This window comes from Thermobia domestica, chromosome 15 (assembly GCF_964235325.1).
Source record: "Thermobia domestica chromosome 15, izTheDome1.hap1.1, whole genome shotgun sequence".
Lineage (NCBI taxonomy): Eukaryota > Metazoa > Arthropoda > Insecta > Zygentoma > Lepismatidae > Thermobia > Thermobia domestica.
In genome coordinates this window covers 32851337-32874879 of record NC_137468.1, presented here as the reverse complement: position 1 = coordinate 32874879, position 23543 = coordinate 32851337, and the positions used below count along the sequence as shown (strand labels likewise).

Here is a 23543-nt window from a genome sequence, read left to right as displayed (position 1 = left end):
TGTTGACCTTATTTTGATGTTCGCCCTTGTACATGTAGATGTTATATTATGTGACTGCACACTTCCTGGTCTGCTTACTTTATGCTTACGTCGAATAATCCTGCTATGCTTAAAGACGACGCCTAGTAATACAAAATACCTTTCACAGTTAGGGATTCCAATCTAAGGCGAATCTGGAGAAGCGATGTGCTCGAAGTGTTGTAGTACTTGCATATTTTATTAATATTTTGATTTTCACAAGCTAATTCTAAATTTTTTAAAAAAAATTAAATGCCTTAATTTTTTTTCTAACCGAGCCGGCAATCTGTAACGGACCAAATTTTAGATTTGCTCCGTACAGAGAAATAAGCTCTGACATCTCCTTGAGTAGCTCCGTCCCGGAGATACGACAATACAAAATGTTAATATTTTGTCAGAGGTTATTCGCTACTCAATTAGATTTAAATATTCCGAATAATTTTAATAAGATTTTAGTAAATCATTATTTATTGTAATTTAAAATGTATAACACATTATATATGTAATCATTCTGGAAAGATATACATTCGAAATCTAATTAGTGTAAAAGAAGAAGAAAAGTTGTTGATTTAAAAAAGTAAAAATAATAGAGATTGTCTTGTCATGTTATATACATAGTTACGGATTGTATGACACTGTTTTAGTGATTTGTTGATTTTATGGACGATACAACTATGTTGTAAGTTACTTAAAGGCAATTAAACCGTTTCAGTGAAATTAAACATTATTATTAAAATATATAAAATATAGTTCGAAGATGAACATAAGGGAAATTATGTTCGAGTAATTTAAGTCCAGGCCCCCCCAACTGCTGAAACCTCACCTAACGATATGCTCTAGTTTTATGCCATCATTGTATTTGCCTGTACTGAATGATTTATCAACAATTCATTTAACTATTGTGTAATTTACTAGAACATGAGTATGATGACGTCGAGATTAGATTGTATTATACTAAATACCATATATGAGCTAAGTACCGGAATTGTTTATAAATTAGCATCTGCAACTAATCAGGTGGAAGTATAGTTTACATCGTCACGGTGATTTTATGGAAGGAAGCCGCCTTGTTGATTAATAGTTCGAGCGAGATATATGCCGAACCTTTTATATGTGAATCTGGCGTTTGGAATCCTTTTCATTAATCATGTCTGTGGCCCAAAGTATAAATGTCCCCTGAGTTGTCAGTGTTGCCTTTTAGATGCCTTCATACACGTGTGTACTTCTCATATGATTGGAGCTTATTACTATATATCCGTCATCCACAGTTTTGTGTATGCTCACTAATGTGTTGAAGCTATGTTATATTGAATTTACGCAATCTACAGTCTACTTATCCAGGCAATAGAATATTATTTTACAGGATACCTTATACATTCAGGAAACCACATCAGGAGGATCTGGAAAGCGACATCCTGAACCCCAAAAATAAAATAGTCTACAGTTTCCCTCATCGTTTGAAGAAGAGGAAGATGGCGATGTGTGTGAGGCTGTGACAAAGGGGGGGGGGCAAGAAAAAGCGAAATTTCAAATATAGTTTCAAATTTTGCTGTAAATATTCTTAAAATGCTATTGAGTTGTCGATATTCCGAAGTACAACTTCCTCTAGGGGGCGAGCGCCCCCTTTCCCCCCTGATGGGCGCTCTTGACTGTGTCACAGGGATAGATTTTTCTTAATAGACCGTTGAAAACATTATACTGCAAAGAAGAGTTTTTTTTTTTTTTTTTAAATCGTATAACTAACTGTTCATGGAAAATAAATACACTTCAGGAGGGAAAATGAAATCTTTGAGTTTTACGTCCCTCGAGTATGCCAGTTAGGCTAAAGGAGACGGCGATGATGAGAAATGAATGAAATACTGGAATGAAGAAAATGAAAGGAAACGGGAGAACCCCGAGAAGATCCACGCACACGGTGTTTGTCCACCATAAAGTCCACTTGGCGCGAGCTGGGGTCAAACCAGGGACCACATGCACTAGAGGTGTACGCTCTACCACTGAGTCACCGCGGCCCTATATTTCAGGAGGTCTGCAACTATAAGTGTGAATGTCTGACGGGAATATTTACCCCTTTAGCTGTTTGATAAATTTAGAACCCGTACAGGAATTCTAAATTTTCAGAAAAAGTACTGTTTTAAATGGAATTATTTGACTGTAGATCTGTGAATAAATAATAATCAGCAACGTCATAGTTTGCGTTCAGGTTTTGCTTGCGGGGGAAGAGATGGGGCAAATAATAATAATAATAATAATAATAATAATAATAATAATAATAATAATAATAATAATAATAATAATAATAATAATAATAATAATAATAATAATAAAATGATCAGCAAAGGCTTTCATCAATGCCGCAAGCAATGGAAATCAACTGCCAACTGCCTTTACGTGCAGGCCCGTAGCCAGCCCAAAAATTTAAGGGGCGGCGGCTGAAGTTAAGGGGGGCCCGATCCAACCATATGATAGTTTATCACCATATTATAGTTCTTTTGCAAGCCTACTGTAAAACTTTTAGGGAGCTAGCAAAAATGTAGGGGGGCCCGGCCCCCCTCGACCCCCCTGGATACGGACCTGTTTACGTGTAACAATGGAAACTTCGAATTCCTCCTCTCTGTGCACCTTCCGATAAGAAGGATTTTTTTTTGTCTCATCACTTTGTGTTAAAAGGCAGGCAAGACTGGTTCTGCTTATTCCAAGATGCCAAGTTAAGAATAGGCATATATGCAATCTCAGGAAGTAGGAGAACTGACCATTTCAAAGTAGAAGGCAGTAATTTATTTTGTACTCTTTGTTCCGAGTTCGTTAAATATGAAAAGTCTGCTGTACAGCTACATGTTTCTTCTTCGAAATACCGCTTAAGGAAAACTGTCCAAAATGAGGTAGTGTGTTGTATTGATGTAATTTTTAGTGGGAAAAATAAACATTTTCATATACATTTTCAATGCTTGTGTAATGAAAACGAGTAAAATAAACAATTAAACAATTATGTTATAGTAATTGTGTAAAAATAAAATATAATTCAAGGAACAGCATATTAAGGCATAATTTAGGAAAATGCATAATAAAGCATAATTTAAGGAAAAATAAAGTATAATATACAGCCGTATAAAGCATAAAGTTGGTTGCCCTACTGATCAGGCTACCTCGCGAGAAACAAGCCCAGCGGGCGGGACACAACTTTCATGGAGCATGGGTGACCGATTAAAGCGTTGCACTACACATTTCAATCAACCTATTCCAGGGGCGGATCCAGGACGGACATCTGGGTGGGGGGTGTTATACTACTACTTAGAGCTACTTTTAAGAGTTCCAAATTCTGGGATGGGTTTTATTTATATATAAATTAAGAAAGTTTCCTTTTTTGGGGGAAGGAGCGATCGCCCCCCTGGATCCGCCACAGACCTATTCAGACGAGTTTAAATAAAAATCACTAAAATAACGAGAGATTTTCGAAATCTCGTATATTTATTTCACTTATATAGTGTTGGTAAGAGTATCCGAAAACCATCTTGACTTGGATTCAGTCTGTTTTGGGATCTGCGCCACTTTGCTATTATTTTAAATTTTGTTAGCGCATACTGTTGTACACATAAGACTTTCTACATTTTCTCTACAGGAAGCTATAATATTCTTTGTTGATGTCGAGCTGACAAAAATGTATAAATACACAACGGCGCCGATTTTCTCTGTAACCTTGGGGGGCTCATTCAGATGCAGAAGGCATGAGAATTTTAAGACAAATTGAATTCAAATTAATCCAAATATTGTACATTCATAAATACAATTCGGGGGAAGCACACGAATTTTTGGGGAAGGGCGGGCCCCCAAGAATCGGCCCCCTTGCACATCTGCCGGTAATAGTACAAACCTGTTGCTTGATTGGGTAGTGTGGATATATTAATTCAGAGAGATGGGAGATCTTTGATATTTTAGCCATATAATAACCTGGTATGCTGGTGCATGGGATCCTTGGTTCGACCCCAGCTCGCGGCAAGTGAACTTTGTGGTGGACAAACGACGCGTACGTGGGTTTTCTCGAGGTTCTCCCGTTTCCTCCCACTTTCTTCATTCCACCATTTTCCTTCATTTCTCATCATCACTATCTCCTTTAGCTTAGTCGGCATAATCGTGGGACGTAAAATTTAAAAGATTTAACTTCATTTCATTTTGAATAATTGGTACTTAATTTTGTTACGATCTTCAATTGAAATGGTCCTAGCAGTAGCGTACCCAGGAATTTATTTCGGGGGGGGGTTCAAACTAAATATGAAGCTATTTTATATTAAAATTGCTAAAATTGCCCCTAAAATTAGGCTAAATTTTTAAAAAGTCGAAATTTCGGGGGGGGGTCCGGACCCCCGTGTCCCCCCCCTTCCGTACGTCCCTGGGTCCTAGGTAGTTCCAGGGTGTATGTACGTTGGTGGTGGTGGGTGCTTCTCGTACCCACTACCTATTTTCAAAGCTACTTATGAACTAATATTTCATGGCAAAACAAGGTTCGTCGACCCTACAGCCTGTAAAAGCGCGGTCGACGGACCTTAATGGCAAATTGTCAAAGTATCCGTAACTTACAAATAATTTTTAAAAAAAGAACAACTGGCTGATAACATTTTGTTGGATTAAAAAAAAAACAAGGGCTCCCTTTAATTAAACAAAAAAGTATTGTGGATTCCAAGTTCCTCTTGGGATTCCGAGGGTTAAAATTAATCTAGTCTGTACATATTTAAAAGAACTGAAACAAAACACGAGAAGAAGAACTATTGATCGGAGGCAAATAATAAATTCAACATTATTTTTTTAAAAATCAATGTTGAAATTGTTCACATTTATAAATGTATTGCCTTCCTCATATCCGAAATCGCATAACCATACTAATTTATACGCTTTCAGTAGATACACACTATAGAAAACAATGTAAAATGAATATGTTAAAAGCTACCGGTGAACAAGGAAAATATTGGCAATTTTTTTTGTTGTTGATCTTTTTAAAATTTTGTACAGAATATGAGACGGTGGAGAACTTCAGTTTCAGCCTTTCCCATCGCACTAATATGAATGTTTTCTTAGCCCAATGAAGTTTCATATTTCTCATTACTTGATATCTAATAGGGAGGGGTGGGGTTCAATATTCTCTAAATTTAATGAGGAATCAAAAAAACAAAGTACAGAATCTGTTTGTGAAACGGGTCAGCGTTTTTGCAGTGACAAGAACAAAATATGAAGACTATTCTGAAAAATACAAGTTTAATATCTTTACGAGAAAAAAATACAGAGAGAATCCCTGGGAGACAACGTTAAAATTTTGCAGGAATGTAAAAAGAGTACGCCCCAGAGAAAACAGAGTCAAAGTTTTAACAGTGGCAAAAAGAATGAAATATTTGAATTGTTTCCAGTAAAGAAGATCAATATTTTGAATGAACAAAACTAAAATACATAGGCCACTCTGGAGAATTTTTTACGAGACAAAAAATGAAATAAGATACTGTTCCTCGACAAACATACTCGATTTCTCCCCCCCCCCCTGGAAATTGGAATTAAAATATTGAGATATATTTTTTTTAATGGGGCCAATATTTTTTTTTTTTCAGGAAAAAGAATAATTTGCTCTCAGAAATAAGGGCGACTTAATAGCTTTTGGAATTGCGGCTCGAAAAATATCGGGCGCCAGATCATGGTGGTGATTAGGAATACGTGTTTGACTCGGAGCTTTTTTATTATTATTAGGCCTATTATTATTGCTTTAATATTTCCAATTTTTACCTCCCAGTAATTCTGTCCCTGGTGAATTAAAAACAAATAATAATTAATTCGTTATAAAATTCAAACTTTACAGTTTGTCTTGAGTCAACATCAATGACACATCATTACAGAATTTTGATCCATTGAGAAAAGTGAACGATTGGTATTTCAGTGATCAAAAGCTGCGTTCTAAAGCTTTACTTCTAGTGCCTTCAATTCCTGTTACCTTTGACGAATGGCCTACAGACTGAGTTAAGTTTTTATTCTTTATACCAGTAACCATAATTTAAGGACAAAGCGTGTGACTCTATGTGTCAAAATGGCTTTATATTTTTGTGGCGCCTGGTTTTCAGAACGCAGCTAGAACAGAAAAAAAAAATTTTCGAGCCCTGTATTAATGGAAAGTTATAATCCTGATATGGCACCTCTTTCCTTTGTTTCAAATTTATTTTTTAAAAAAATATCAGTAATAACAAGTGGTTTTCTTATATTTACAGGGCCTCAGGCGGTGAATTGCAGTATGTGATAGATACACAAGAAGCCTTAGAGGAACCAGAAGCTGTACGACTAATGAGGCAGATCCTCGAAGGTGTGAACTTTCTGCATAAAAGGAACATTGCCCATTTAGACTTAAAGGTAAGTTAATTGTTGTATAAATATAGAGTAGGGATGGCCATTTCCGGAAAAAGAGTTCCGTTTTTCCGGAAAATTGTCCGTCTTCCGATTTTCCGGAAAACTTTCCGTCTTCCGTTTTCCGGAAAATTTTCCGTCTTCCGTTTTCAATTTTCCGGTTTCCGGAAAAATATTTTCCGTTTTTCCGGAAAATGTGGCCATCCCTAATATGGAGCAATATCTTTAGGTAGTTAAAATTCTTATCAGACTGGATTAACACAGTATAGAATAGTGGCCTTTTTGTTACGGCTTCACGGCTAGTATGAATTAATAAAATATGCGTAGATTAACACATTTTATAAAATAAAACAGTTATAAATTGATTGCCAAGTGTAGCAATTCCTTTTTAAAAGCTATACTTAGACCATCTTTACTTCAAGCTGTAAAAAGTGAGCAAGTGGTTTATACTGGTTATTTTTAACGGGAGTAAGCTACTGGAATTACTTGCACTCGAATCGATAGTGCAAGAATAGCGCATACACAGACTATCGCGGGCTACCTCTCATGACTTGCGGCTCGACAAGTAAATCATGGCAGTGGTGCAACCAGTTATGAGCTCGGGGGGCCCAGACCCCCTCCGAAACTAACCTGGCCTATCTTATACAACAGCGCTGCAGAAGAAGTTTGATGAAATTTGCAAACGGTCATTATTGCTTGTCAGTTGTCTAGTATCTTTAAAAATATGCAATCTCTCTCTCTCTTACACACACACACACACACGTACCGTGCGTGAAGATTGCTCTTTGCTCTTAATCTGCATTCAGGCTACGTGCGAAATATAGTTTTAATAAATGCGAACTTTAATTTTTATTGTAAGACCTTTTAGCATGTTAGTGATAGAGATAACTAAATTTCTTGTAATAGGAAGATTTCAAACTTTCAGTTTTGTCCGATGGTGCAGCACGTCGTTTGCAGACTACTACTGTACTAGGTAGTCTTGGTCCCTCCCGAAATAAAATCCTGGTTGCGCCACTGACCATGGTCCACGCGTTGGCCACTTCTGAAGAGAGAAATATGGAGAATGTAGTGTAATATGATGACACAGTATTGATTTTATATTTTTTTTTAAAAAAGGAAAGAAGTGAAGGCGTCTAAAAGCGTGAACGTGTTTTGTGTTTTTTTGTCGTGTGGCAGTGGTGCTGAATGAAACTCTTTGTCCGTGGTCAATGATGTTAATGAATAGGTCCAGGCGTTCAAGATGATCCATCCATCATTCCTCGTGGTGATGAGAAGAGGAGGGAGAGAGAGAACGTAATAATAATCAAGCAACAGAGTCCATTCATTCATTCATTCATGCATTGCATACACTCAGTTCAGATCGAGGTCAAGGCACCACCAGTCCATCTCACTTCTTGTCAACAGAGGAATTTGGCCATAGCGAAAGGCTTCTTTTAAGTGAGGAGTGGATTTTTTTTTTTTTTAAATTATGTTGTATTAGCTGAAATACTCGTTGTTCATACAGGAACAACAGGTTGATAAAAAATATTTGGAAGGTATATTTAAACCCCTCACCCATCTTGGTTACAGTATTTACGTATTAAATCGAAACGAAATGACAGGAACTCATTTTCATCATCCAAATGATAAATATGCTTAAAAAATAATAATAATTTGAAGTTCTCTTCCTGAAAAAAAAAAAAAAACTTCCCCATCCTTCCTTAGGACACATTTTTAAGTGTTATGATTTTTTTTTAAAAGTCGACTTAAGTCAAACTATATTGAAAAATTCACTTTAAGGGAGCAGACTAAATATTTTTCAAAAGCTAACAATTTTTCTTTTGCCAGTTTTACGTAAGCGAAAAGAGATAACGAAATGTAACTTACCTCAATAATAGATAATGTTGTTCTACACCCGAAAATACGAATCGGAAGAATTTTCAGTGTTGCCATCCGTAGAAATTACAGTGTGACCAGAATTTGAATTACCCAAAAATCTAGGTTATGGCAGAGACTAGAAAAATGAGCTCAACGGTAATTGATAACTTATCATGCTGCCTGTGTTCCTTGTTAACTACTTTTTAAATAATATTTGTATTTTAATTCAACTGTTTATTAAAAATTAATTATTTTATACTCTTTATTACAAAATAAATATAAATATTATTTAAAATGTAGTTAACAAGGAACACAGACAGCATGATAAGTCATCAATTGCCGTTCAGTTCATTTTTCTAGTCTCTGCCATAACCTAGATTTTGTGTAATTCAAATTTTGGTCATACTGTAATTTCTATGGATGGCAACACTGAAAATTCTTCCGATTCGTATTTTCGGGTGTAGAACAACATTATCTATTATTAAGGTAAGTTACATTTTATTATCTCTTTTCATTTACGAAAAACTGGCAAAAGGAAAATTGTTAGCTTTTGAAAAATATTTAATAGTCTGCCCCCTTAACAGTTCAACTCTTTCCTTATTGTTGACATTTTATGATTAGAAGATGGAAAATTAAATCGTGTCCCTCCTCGCTTAAAAGCTAAATTTACGAAAATGTTGTGGTGTCCAATAAAAAAAAAAAAAAAAAAAAAACTCTATGGCCTAGGGAACCCGGAGGTTCAATGCCGCGTTCTCAAAAGCTCTCCACTGACTTCTATCCTTAGCAACTAGATCCAGTTTCTATTTTGTATTCCTATTTCTGCGAGGTCCATCTTAATATTGTCCTCCCATCTAATGTTCGTTTTCCGATTGGTCTTCCAGTTAAGACTTTGAAAGCGTTCCTACTTTCTTCCATTCTGGCTACATGACCTACCCACCTGAGCCTCCTAACAATGTTTGGTAAACCGTATAAATTAAGTAGTTCCTCGTTATGAAATTTCCGCCATTCTCCATTCCCGTTCTTCTTGTTCCAAATATTCATCTCAGGATCTTGTTCTCAAATACTTTCAGTCTACATTCTTCCCTCAGAGTCAGCGACCATTTCAAAGGAAAAAAAAAAATCTGGTATTTAAGTTTTGTGCTTGTAACATTTTTGAACATGTGCAAGTTGATTAATTTTGATTAGTTTTCTGCTTTTTAAACCGTGTGCACTTTAGGACTTGGAAGTTTTTAAAAGTCCTTGTACGAAAAAAAAAAAAAAACTTTTGTCTTATGCATTCCATGACTTCTATGTTTTTAGTACTTTAATTTTTGTCTTCTGTACTTTAGGGCTTTTTTTTAATATATAAGTACTTCTGATCTCTTTAAATCTTATGGACTTTGGAACTTTTTTAAAAAGTACTCGACTCTTTAAGTTTTATGCACTATAGAAATTGTGAAGGTTGACGACGTATAGGACTTAGGCTTTTAAAATCATATCCAGGATGATGATTACTTTTAGGGCTTCCGTTTTGTAAGCTTGTGTGACTCCTATTAGATAGACAACCATGACTATAAGTGGAGTAAATTCTTTTGTTCATGAGTAGTACGTGAACCAAACTCACCTTCAGTATAACACTTTATTTTCTACTTCCTGATGACAGGAGGGCATTTACTCTGTTGTAGGAAAAGTTTATTAACATTGGACGCAAGCGAGAGGTTATTGCACTGGTGTGAAGCTTTAAGAGATCTCTAAGGAGTAATGATAAACCATACGTTCCCATAAAAATTATACACGAAACAGTGGATGAAAAGTATTCATTTCCGAACACACTTTTTTTTTTTTTTAATGGAGGAACGGGTAGAAGGGTGGATTCAACATAATTTTGTCATAGTGTATAATATTTCTATTTTTTTTTTTTATCTAACGGTGTTTGTGTTGCTGCTGGTGGCAATACTGGGAAATATCACCGTAGCGGCAAAGCTTAAGTGTTTCTGAAGAGCCCTTGGCTTTTTGTATCAGAGAAGTACTTCCCGTCAATTTTTCAGTCAAGGGCAGATGTTGCAGTTATCTCGTAACTCAAAAGAAGATGGCGGACCACCTATTAAGGGGTGTGTGTTTGCTCAGCTTCTCTGCCTGATGTTGTGGCTTCCAGACTCACATTATACAACTAGAGTATAACATTGCTGCTTCTCCAGGAAGTTTCGTACAGTGGCGGATCTAGAAAGTAAAAAGTAGGGGGGTCAGCCAGTACCCAGACTGTAATAGGTATATAGAAAATACAAACTTTAAGAAAATATATAAATAACAGTTTAAATTGTTGTGTCACTGAAACAACTGGGGGCCTTGGGTCCCCGGCCGTGGCCTAGATCCGCCACTGGTTTCGTAGAAAATTGCATAGCATATTGTATTAGGAAAAGTTTGAAATAAGCATATTCAAGTTCTGATATATATATATTCTTCGAATGTGTACATTGAAAACAACATTGCTATTCCAATAATATTTCGAAAAATTAATCCATTTACTTGGAGCTCGAGGACTCCGTAGTGTAGTGGTTAGAGCGTTGAACTCATATCCACGTGGTCCCGGGTTCGATTTCCGGCCGCTGCGTTTCAATTTTCGGCGTCCATTCAGTGTCATGAGGCAAACTGGGGAGTCACGTGAATAAAAGACGTGACGGTCACTAGATCCTGGAAATCTTCTGATATGCCTATTAGAGATAGGGCAACACAACACGCTGACCGCGTATTCGTAGCTCAACTGGTCGCTAAAAAATGGCGGTGGAGCGGCTCAGGACCACAAAGGACTGTTACTCCAAGTGATTTGGTTTTTATTTGAACTTCCTTCATACAGGTCTAGTGGCTAGCACACGTGTCTTTGATACACGAGGTTACAGTTTTGATTCTCGGTGAATTACAACGCTAAACGCATTACGGAGCTTTGGATTCTATACCCTCGGTGCTGAAAAGAAACCCTAAACTTCAATACATACACAAACAAAACTACTATTAATTCATTCAAAACATTAAATAAAATTTATGGTTTTACGTCCCACGGGTATGCCCTTTTAGGCTTAGGGAGACGATGATTAAGATAAGTGAATGATGATGGAGTAATTGGTGGAATTAGAATGTCGGAGGAAGCGGGAGTACCCTGAGAAGACCCACGGATACGATGTCCACCACAAACTTATTTGGCCGAGAATCGAACCAGGGACCTCATGGAGCAAAGTACGCGCCCTACCACTGATCCCAAGATATGGACAATCAAAAATCGACTTCTCTTGTATTCCTATGAGAGTAATTATGGTTATTATCCTTGCGTGGTAGACTACGCGCGGTGTTATTGTGATTAGCAGGTTGTATAATGATCAGGTTAAAAAAAAAACTAATCTGTCCGTGGAATGTAACACTAAAATGAAATTAAACTTAACAAATCTAATGAGAATGATTTAAATATTTTCAATCTTCGAATGTTTGTTCATCTTACTGAAGTTTTTGAGTGCGGAATTGAAGGTGAGAGAATTGCAGAAATTAAAACTTATATTTTCACGTCGTCTAAACGGTGGCAAATCGAACTTCTTCCGTTCACACTATCACGCTGCTACTTGTTTTCAATATTCTATTTATTCCAACACAACAGGGACACAAACACAGAAAAAAAACTAGGAAGAGAGTTTTAAAAAAGTATCTTCAATGGGATTCGAACTCACGATGAATTGCATCACGTGATCCGATAATCCGATTCCATACGTCTGGAACCTTTTTATATTTAAGCTAAATGATTTACGGAACGTTCCTTACTAACTTAATTTTCCCTAATTATATCATTATTTTACTTTTTCCATTAACCTTTAAGAGCAGGGACGCGAACACAGAAACATCGCAGATACTTAAAGTTCCAAAAGCCCTCGCACCGGGAATCGAATCCGGAACCACATACATCAAAAGCACACGCGCTAGCTACTAGACCAATCAGGAGGGCATCAGTCGGCTATTATTACCTTCGACTGAACCAACGTGCTCCTTTATAGTAAAGACCTGAACGAGCTGAATTTTCTGGCCCAAGCCCAGTGTAACCCGAATTTACCTAGGCCCAGCTCAGCATGGGGCCCGGAAAGTTTTGGAGGTTTTTGCATGGGGCCCGGAAAGTTTTGGAGATTTTGCTCCGTGTCTGGCCCGGTCCGATAAGTTTTAAAATTCTTGGCCGAGCCTGACTTATCCTGATAAGCAAACCGCCGCTTGCTTATAAGCAACACCAACTGTAAATGTATTGTTTGTAATATCGTTCAGTCGACGTGCATGCACAGAGACCTCATCGTTTGGCTTTATTCCAATAATCGTTTAAGGAAAGTCAATAATTATTGAAGAACTGAAGTTAATCGACCCCGAACCAAGGGCGCCGATTTCTCTGTAAGTTTGTGGGGGTGGGGGGGCATTCAGATGCAGAAGGCATATAAATGAGGAGTTTAAGACAAATTGCATTCAAATTGTGCCAAATATTGTATATTCTTAAACACAATAAGGGGGGCTCACATCAGCTTTGGGGGCTCGGACCCCCTTGGTCCCCCCAGGATCGGCGCCCTTGCTCCAAACCGAGTCCGACCCGATCTCAAGAAAGAAAAAAAAAAAAAGCTGTGTCAGCTGCCCAAGCCCGCTCGGCCCTAAGAAATAACAGAGCTGCCCGCTCAAGCCTGGCGCGTGCAGATCAATACCTCATAGTAAATATTGTGTTGAATGAAATATAGAGAATATTTCTGACTGCAATTTTTGTGACAGGTATATTAATAGTACTCACTTTATATTATGATTTCGTTGTATAAAAACAAGATAGTGGTTCTTTTAGTTAAGATAAACTTTTTTTTCTTAACACATTTCTTCTGAACCTTGTTGTTTTGACAGCTTGCTTGTAGTTAAATGCATCTGTTATAAATTTTGCATCTTCAGGCCTGGACAATGTCTTCTGTCTAATTGTCGTTAGCGTGCTGTCGGCCCGTTTCTTCTTTTTAGAGTCGTAAATGTCATCGTTTACTGCAGGATGCACTCGGTTGGTAAAAATTTATTCGTAACGGCTATTAGCCTGGAACACGCAAACCTATTATCCATATATTCATCCTATGGAACATCTATTATTGACTACATGAAGCAAGTACATTGTAAATCCTCTTATATTTCTTCTTTCTTTTTATCTTCTTTCTAATTTACAAAGGAAAACTGAATGCACCACTGCCTTAATTGAACAAGATTAAGTTTTTCCAGAAAGTGATTTTTTTAAACTTCCAGCGTAAGTATATGGAAGCTTATAGTTTCACTCCAGATGTGTGTGTGTGTGTGTGTGTGTGTGTGTGTAGGTGTGTGTGTAGGTGTGTGTGTGTGTGTGGTACCTTATTTCTTGGTAATTACTGTCCAAATCTACTTGTCTTCTTCATATCGCCATAGAAGGAAAGATGGAAGGAAAGCGAGGGATAGGAAGAAGAATGCAACTGATCGATGATTTGAAAAATAGAAGAAATATTGGGAATTAAAAGAGGAAGCTGAAGATCGAGGAACATGGAAGAAACATTTCCAGGCCTAAATCTAAAATTGAAAAAAAAATCAGTAGTGTGTTTTTCGGTAGGTCCTCAAAACCAGAATACTTAATAATAATAATAATAATAATAATAATAATAATAATAATAATAATAATAATAATAATAATAATAATAATAATAATAATAATAATAATAAACTTACAAGTTTCTATAGAGTAGTGACTCTGTGTACTACTGAACATTGTTGCTTCACTGGAGGCGTTTACTGGTCCCAATCTGTCTCAAAATTGATTTTAACTTCATCTTTAAATGCTTCATGATTTTCAAATTCTAAAATCTAACCGAATCTGAATGACATCTTGGTGGGAAATGTATCCTGGCGACAGAGGCTGTGTTTCACCGCTTTGTATACCGGGTACGTCTTTTGATTTCGGTTCACGACTGTTTCCAAATTTGTTGTATGTTATATTACATGACTCTTGAGTGAATTATTTTCATACTTTTAAGGTGTTGAATTTAGTGATATTACAACCAAGGTCAAGGGTAACCTGGTAGAGGCCGGGATCACTGTTCTCAGTTTTATCTAACTCTCTATCTTAGAACTCGTCACGTATTCTGTACGTTAATCTTTGGATTTGCAGATTTTTAAAAATAAAGAAAGTGTAAGAAGTTAGTTAAACAGAACAAAATTCAGGTGCGGATCCGGGGGGGGGGGGCGATCGGGGCGATCGCCCCCCAGAAGAAGATACTTTCTTATTTTATATATAAATAAAACCCATTCCAGAGTTTGGAGCTCTTAAAAGTAGCTCTAAGTAGCAGTATTACAACCCACCGCCCCCCCTAGAAGTCCGTCCTGGATCCGCCCCTGCAAAATTTAAGGTCATATTTTTGGATAGTCATAATGAGCATAATGCAGCGAATTGAAATGAAATGTTTGCATTTAGTTCAGAAATTAAAGTAATGCAAGAAACAGTCAAAAAAGTTTCCGGAATGTTGTAGTTTTTTTCAGTTGTGGGATGTAATCACAGTGAATCCGGTACAGTATTGTCCTTACGTTGCCAAATTATGAATTTAACAAGTGTGAACAGGTTATAACAGACAGTGTACGAGTAGTGTATCTGAACGGGAAGTGTGTGGTGATCAGTTAGTGCAATTTCATAGATCGATCAACTTGCAACCATCAAAATCATGTGAAAATTGGGTAAATATGCTTCAGAGACTTTGATAACCTTAAAAATGATTTAACACTTCAAACGTTTTACTCATCCCAAAGCTAAAAATGGATCTCAAAGATACCCATTTCGTAACCATAGGAGAGATAAAAAACAACGCGACCGCTGAACTTCGATAGAAAGCAGAAGAGGACTTTCGTCGGTGTTTCGAGTAATTGAAGAAGCAGTGGAGCACCTAGTAGGTGGATGGTACCTACTTTGAAAGCGATCGAGTAAATATGTGCTTATATTGTGGTAATAAAGAGCTATAACGAAATTCCGGGAACTTTTTGACTTCTCGTATATCCATCCTCTCCGCTCTATGAAAAAATCCTTTGAGAAATATGTTCCTTTAAGAAATACGGTGAGAGATTAGAATTTTCCCCTTTTTTCTTTCTTTCTTTTTCGTGCGGGATACTTGAGCACCGGACCATCTCCAGAATCAACACCACTGGCCCCAGTGTAGTAGGCCTAGCCTCACATTTTGATTTTCTCCCATTGCCTCCTTTCCATACAAACTTTTTTTGGGAGAAAATCTGAGACCATAGCTACTCTAAATGAAAAATACATACAGTTGCTGGTCCAATGCCCTCTTTTAGTATAGCATGGCCTCGATATCATGTCTTCCAAAAATGCAGTAATAAAGTCACAAAAACAAGAACTGCTCCAACCAAAGTGCAACATTGTTTCTTTGTACTGTACAATTTCCTTACTTTTTTTTTTTTTTTTTTTTTTGTAGCGATGACTACTTTTTTGTGTTCCTGTAAACTTTCCGTCGTACAATATTTTCTTGTAGGTACAATGCACTATATTGCATTTGAAAAAAAAAGCTGTGCATGTAAGTAAAATGCCGAGGGCCAATGTTGACTTGGCCTTGTTCCTTTCTAATTACAATCCTACCATGACAACCTTGAACTCTCCGGAGGCAACCGTGTAATAATCAATCATACCTACATTAAGTGTTTGACGTCACGCGATGCATTTCTCTCGTGTAATAATACCATATTGTAGTTGTGGATGCACGCAGGTACGTATTACGGGAAGAAGAACATTTTTGTATCTAGAACCAAGAAGTTACTGGGATAACAAAAGAACATGGCCATAAAGTTACGTTACGAGAGAGAGAAATGTGGTATGTGCATGCTACACTTATGCACGCATCTCTGCGGTAAATTTAACGATTTTCAGGGTCGAGTTATGGACTTTAAAATGTTGTTTACTGAAGATGACTTCTTTAGAGGTTCTTAATTATTGTTCTTGCAAGTAGGCAGGTCTGATTTCAATTACTAATATTTTAATTTGCTATTCTTCTCTTGTAGTATTAAAATAGTGTGTGGATGAATCATTAGAATGACAAACTAGAACGCACACAAATCATTATCTCATGTTAAATACTAGACCCACGTCCAATATAGGCCAAGTGCTCAAAGAGACGTTAAACTAAAATCCGACCAATTAAAATAGTGCTATATATACTCTTACTAAGCAACATTTGACGCTTGTTGGAGTATTGATCTATCAGTGACATGCAGAAGCGTTATGTATGTATGTATTTATTTATTTATTTATTTTTAAGGAGGGAAGGCAATTGCTTCCTTTGCCCTTCTGAAATGAGTCCCTGGTGACTCAACTAGACTTATATTATTCCTGAAACTTTCAGTTACGAGGCACCTTTAAAAGTAATCCAATAACAGTTGACATTTCAGTTACGGAAGGCTTAAACGTACAAAATAAACGCATAAGAATTGTTATTTGATTCCCTTGTGCCGGTATGCAGTTCATAGTGCAACCTTAGGGCGCAGCGGTGGGTCAGTGTTTAGAGCGTTCACCTCTTGTGCATGGGGTCCTTGGCTCGATCCCAGCTTGCGCCAAGTGAGCTTTGTGGTGGACAAACACCATGTGCGTGGGTTTTCTCGGGGTTCTTCCGTTTCCTCCCACTTCATCTCTCATTTCTCATCATCACCGTCTCCTTTAGTCGAGCCGGCATAACCGTGGGACATAAAACTTGAAAGATTTTTCCGTAGTGCAATCCTGTATTACTTGGTTGCCTATATGCAATAGTGGTAAGAAATTTGAGAGTGATCACATTGAGGTTTTCAGGTAACTATTCCTCAAGGATGTTTTAAAAGGCCAAGGGCCTTGTAAGCCTGTCCAATCCCCAAACTTCAACGTTATTGAACAGCTGTGATCAGTTCTAAAGCTGAAAACGCGGAACCGATATGTTCATCCATGTTTGCTGGCAGAATTGAGTGCTGCATTACGTAGGGAATGCTACAATACCATGTATGACTTACAGAAAAAAAAAATATGCCTCCATTTCACGACGAGTCAGAGCTATTCTGTAGACTAACAATGATATCACCAGTGGCGTATTTAGGGGGGGGACTTCCGGGCTTAAGCCCCCCCGAAATCTTTCTTACTATAGTCAAGTATATGAAATATCTTGCAAAATTTTCACATTTTCAGGCAAATCACCCCCCGAAAGTTAGCAAAGCCCCTCCCGAAACAAAATCGTAAATACGCCACTGAATATCACTCATATTAATTACATAGGTTACATTTTCTTCAGGTGTTTCTATCAATGTTAAGCACACCATCCCTATGTTTGCATCGTGACAGAGGAAAATCCTGGTCGGATGTTTGAACAACCTCGAATTATCCTGATTGCAAAGCGCCAACAGTAACCACTCATCTGCAGTCGCTCACCGGAATAAGGCAATATGTTTCAAAAAAAAAATCTTTTATTTATATGTAAATTTATGCTCTATTGCAGCGATTCCCAACCTTTTCCAACTTGCGGCACACTACGGATGTAACTTGGATTCTCGCGGCACACTTATAGATATTATTATTTGTAAATATAAAACACAGTGGTATTTTTTCTTTGATTACTGATCTTCGCACAGAGAAGAAAGCTCGATCACTGTTTTTTTCCCCGTGGTAAGTCACTATGCTTATTTTTCATCCTAATTTAAAAACAGAAAACAATTGCAATGAAATATTGGACTCGGGTTTTTAAAAATACGCTTTCTTTTTCAAAAACTGTATTCAACCTTTTAGTACAAAGGAAGATCACTAAATAACGAACGAACAAACAAATCTCTTTTACTTTTAAAACACAAATGTAGATAATTTATCGAAAGAATCGAATGATATTTTAAATTTTCAAGTTACGAAATTGTCTTCAACAATAAAGGAGCAATAATGGTCATAACAATAACAAATACTTTTTTCAACATCAGAAATGTACAGAAAAGTAACACGGCATAAAAATTAAAAATTGTAGATTCATAGTAGAGGTTCATAGTAGCGTGCAATACAAATATACATTTTCCCCTATGTTTTACAATTTGATTGCTATAGAATTAATAATTTTGTTTCGATTTCCTCGCTGCACACCAGCGGGCCATTCACGGCACACCGGTTGGGAAACGCTGCTCTATTGAATGAAATTTGCTCTTGAAGGTATTTGATGGGATATCAGTAACATTTGCCCTGTACCCAGCATGGATGAAAAGAGAGAAGATGACCCTATTTATTGTTGACTTAATAGTACACAATCAGAAGCTGCTGAAATATTAACAATATTTATTGAAAGGAAAGACTAATATTAGAGCATATTGGCCGCAGTAATAGTAACAATAGTCTGTGCTTGGACTCAAAAAGAGAGAAACCAATTTCCTGTACTTAGTGTTATTGTCATCTCAGTATGCTTAATACAGAACTTTGCTTTCTTTTTCTTTTGCGTTTTGTCTAGCGCAGAAACACACACATATATACTCTGTTATCACATTTGAAGATCACATTCATCACACGTAACAGCATCAATTTGGTATCTAATAATACAGGAACACACACATTCAGTATAATAACGCATTGACGTGAAACGCAAGAGATCAAAAATTATGTGCAGATGGTCTGGTAGTCACCCTTATATGTGTACAATCTGTCTTCACCCCCGTGTCAAATATTGTGACATACAACCACTATTTCATTCTTCTTCCTTTTCACTCCCCCCCCCCCAGCAGAGTGTTTTCTTTTTTTTTTTTTTTTCAAATCTTTTGATTCATTGTTTCCTGTTCTCCCCACTCGCTTAGTTCACATCTGTCTAGATCATCGCTTATATTACCTGCTACAATTGGGACAATATTATGTATTTTAATACATACTATTAGAAGGGGGAGCATTTGCCCTGTTTTATTGATTTTTTTTTTTATAGTAATATCTACAGTAGGGTTAAGGATCTATGTAGATAAATGGAAACAGCTAAGATCAATACTTCATTTAGGATGATGTGGCCACTCAATGGTAGAAATCTTTTATCTTTGCTGTAAAGAGTCATAGGTAGAGAACAGTGCGGAAGCGGATACATGTTTTGTCTCTGTGTGGATGGGGAATAAATATACGGATATTTCGTGAAAAGCCGAGAATTTTAGCGATCGTTCTTCTGTTGATTAACGTGTGATTATCATTTTACACTAATGAGGCCAGAACAAAATTGAGTCTCTTTAATTATATTAGGCCGTATTCAGAGTCATTTTCGAGTGTGATTAGCGTCATACTAAGAACCTGATTACTGCATGAAACATATATTAGTTGAACTCTTTAGTATCGCGTTAGTCACGCATCAAAACGACTCTGAATACGACCGATTATCTTTTTCTCTGCTTTAAACCCTATAATAAATACAATAGATCTATGAAGTGTCCTATGAAGTCCTATGAAGTCTACCTGGCTTTTTTTTATCCAGCCTACCCGGCTTTTTTGTTATTTAACCTACCCTGCTTCTTTTGTTATCCGGCTTACCCTTCTACTGCATTAGACCAGATAGTCGTGATTCTACTTTGTTGTTGTTATCATACGTTAAAATTATTGTAAGAATTTGTATTCAATTTTATTGGTTTTATTATTTGTATTTGTATTAGATAGATATAGATATAGTTATTATTTGTTTTCTATTTACAGCCTCAAAATCTACTGCTAACAGCGGAGTATCCAAAGTGTGACATTAGATTGTGTGATTTTGGGATCTCTAGGGTCATCCAAAATGGCGTCGAAGTAAGAGAAATTATGGGAACGCCAGACTACGTTGGTAAGTTGTACTTTCTAAACTAAGTTTTCCCTGTGCTCCGTACTATAAAGTAAATAATGCATAAACAACCCATAACAAATCAGAAATAAACAAATCACTCATTTGACTTGGCCATATAGCAATGAAATCAACGTTCACGGATCGTTCAGTAACTTCCACTACAAAACTTATTATTAATATGTAATAATTCCAACTTTTGAATGTCTTTTTATCTCATTTACTGATAATTGCTATTGTAACGTAAACGCAATTTCCGAGGTATCTTTCTGTAGTCTTAATTCCAGATATACAAGATGGTTCATTTATCTTGATACGCCTTTGTAACTTTTAAAACTAATAAACAGCACACGCTCAAAGCTTATATCATGCGAATATGTACAGGGAGACTTTCGAGAACATTGTTTGGCATACTCTGTGATAATACCCCCATATAAATCAATGGGCTAAAAGTAATTTCCCATGTAAATCAATGGGCTAAAAGTAATTTCCCATGTAGATCAATGGGCTAAAAGTATTTTCCCATGTAAATCATTGGGCTAAAAGTAATTTCCCATGTAGATCAATGAGCTAAAAGTAATTTCCCATGTAAATCATTGGGCTAAAAGTAATTTCCCATGTAGATCAATGGGCTAAAAGTAATTTCCCATATAAATCATTGGGCTAAAAGTAATTTCCCATGTAGATCAATGGGCTAAAAATAATTTCCCATATAAATCAATGGGCTAAAAGTAATTTCCCATGTAAATCAATGGGCTAAAAGTAATTTTCCATGTAAATCATTGGGCTAAAAGTAATTTCCCATGTAAATCAATCGGCTAGTAGTAATTTCCCATGTAATCATTGGGCTAAAAGTTATTTCCCATGTAGATCATTGGGCTAAAAATAATTTCCCATGTAAATCAATGTGCTAGAAATTAAGAATAGCATAGGTATTCAACAGTGTTGTTAGTTCGTGTAAACATCGTACGTAGATTTTTGCTTTACATCAGTGGATTTGAATTAATGTATCATTGTATACAAGTACTTACTACTGTTTATTTCGATTTTATTTTTCTTTACAGCGCCTGAGATTCTCAGTTATGAGCCAATTAGTTTGGCTACAGACATCTGGTAAGTTTCTTTTCCCCTTTGTCCTTAATCTTAAATTAATTAAAATAAATAAGGGTACAGAATATAACATAACAGCACTTAGTAGTACCTAGTCTGTAAACCATGAGGTTTTCAAAATTGACAGTGCGGCTTACGTATATAGGCGAATGAAAGAAAAAAAAAAGCTCGTACATCCGGAAACACAGCAACACTTACTTCGTGTATGAGTGCATCTAAACCGTGGAATCATCATTAGGGATGTGGCTTATACATGTGAACGATAAGAGATACGTGCATTCCACAACACATCAAAAGTGTTTTAAATAACATAATTTTCAGGTAGGATTCAATATATTGCATTCTCTTTAAAGTCATTTAAAAGAGTCAAAACAACCTTGCCAAAATGTTCCAAAGTATAAGTTTGTAGAACAAACATATTAGGTTTCAACTCTCCAATACTATTTTCCCACTCAACTTAGGAATTCTCTTGGGAAATGCATGTTTAAAAATTTCTTGTTGTTTTAGTGCAAGGCTATTCGATGCGTTCGCAACGCGTTTTTATGGCTCATGCGTACGCTTGAAATACGCTGACCATGTATTTAAATGTGGATGGCTAATCACAATGTGCTGCAAACGCGAAATCAATGAAAATGCGCAGGATACGTTGGCTCGAGCGTATTTGATGCGTTTCGAAACAATAGACCGCCTGCTGTTTCGGAATCAGTAAAAGATGTCTAAAGAAGGGGAAAAAAGGAAAGACGTGTTGTCAGGCAAGAGGATTTTAGCAAGAAACACCTGTCTGGAAGATGCTTTGTGCACCAAAAGCACGTGTGCCAGTCAGTAGACCATAAAGCAATGTGAAGTACTGGAGTTGATTGGTTCGAGTTTACTTTCCTTCTTTTGGCATAGGAGAGCCGGGCTCGATTCCTGGTGGGAGCTCATGTTCGGATTCCATATTAATCAGTAGGAGCACGTCTCATATAGCCTCGCTGCTGAAAGGAACGCTAAACTGAAAATCAAATCAAATCAAATTGGGCCTTATGCAGCCTTTCTTTAACATGATTAGCGTCATACTAAAGAGTTCGACTAACTAATATTTCCGGCAGTAGTCAGGCCTTTAGTATGACGCTAATCATATGTCTAAACGACTCTGCATACGGCCGATCGAGTTTATTTTCCTTTTTCGATAGCGGGGATGAATTATACAAAATCTGTTTCTTAAAGTGGGATCTGAATCATTATTCGGATTTCATGTGGCCCCCGCGTAGCATAGCCGCTAACGTTTTTGCCTTTGGTACGAGCGGTCCCGGGTTCAATTCCCGATCAGAACACTCAGTCGTAAGGTGTAACAGCTTTTTCAGACCAGCTATCCTCAGTGAGGTTTTTCCTGCGTTTTCCTCGTTCACACCAAAGGTGGCCATTTTCCACTGGGCTAGCTCGCGCTCGCGCTCACCTGTCTCAGCTGGGCTCGCGCTCACTAGCGCTCGCGATCACTTCTCCCAACTGGGCTCGCGCTCGCACTCACTTCTCTCAACTGAGCTCGCATTCACTCGGGCTCGCGCTCATCTCTCTGGACTGGGCTCGCACTCACTCGCGCTCGCGCTCACCAGTCTCAACTGAACTCGCGATCACTTCTCCCAACTGAGCTCGCACTCACTCGCGCTCGCGCTCACTTCTCCCAACTGGGCTCGCGCTCACTCGGGCTCGCGATCACTTCTATTAACTGAGCTCGCACTCACTCGGGCTCGCGCTCACTAATCTCAAGTGGGCTCGGGCTCACCCGGGCTCGCGCTCACTTATTTCATTGGGGCTCGGGCTCACTCGGGCTCGCGCTCAATTATTGAGCCCGAGCCCGGTTGAGCGTGAGTGCCGAGCTCACGAGCGTCGGGCTCGCGAGTTTGGACACCTATGGTTCACACCAGGTAACTGCTGGGATTGTACCAAACATAATGGTCCCAAGCCACTTCCTTCTTTTCTCTCCAATTACCCAGGCAGTGTGATCGCCGAGGGACATAATCCCTCATATATGTGTGACGGGCTAATATGCCGAAAGGCCAGAAATGTAATTCCTAATTCCCATTATTCGGTTTCATGTTCATCCAAGGTTTGATGGGAATTGAACCCGCGATAAAATGCACAAGAAAACATGTCCATTAGCAACTTAGTTACTAAGGAGTATTCGGCCTACATTAGTTCTATAATCAGGAATGAACTAAAAAAATAAACAGAGGAAATGTTATACTGTAATATGATATTACTTATACATTTTTAATTTCTCGCAATTTAGTTCAAGACTATCAAGACGAGACGATGATTTCCGACTCGAGGCGAGACTGAGACTGAGATCGCTATTTGTCAACCGAGACGATAGTAAGTCTTGTATCGATACTATCG

General features: G+C 37.4%; 1 protein-coding gene across 2 annotated transcripts in view; it reads left to right on the top strand.

Moving 5' to 3' along the window:
• LOC145670961 (serine/threonine-protein kinase 17A-like) overlaps nt 1-23543 on the top strand; it is a 411415-nt gene that overhangs the window by 352053 nt on the left and 35819 nt on the right. For both annotated transcript variants that reach the window (XM_081739548.1, XM_081739549.1), the window contains exons 3-5: nt 6258-6396; nt 19934-20060; nt 21122-21170. In XM_081739548.1, the coding sequence (XP_081595674.1) occupies nt 6258-6396; nt 19934-20060; nt 21122-21170 (315 nt within the window). The remainder of the gene's footprint in view (nt 1-6257; nt 6397-19933; nt 20061-21121; nt 21171-23543) is intronic.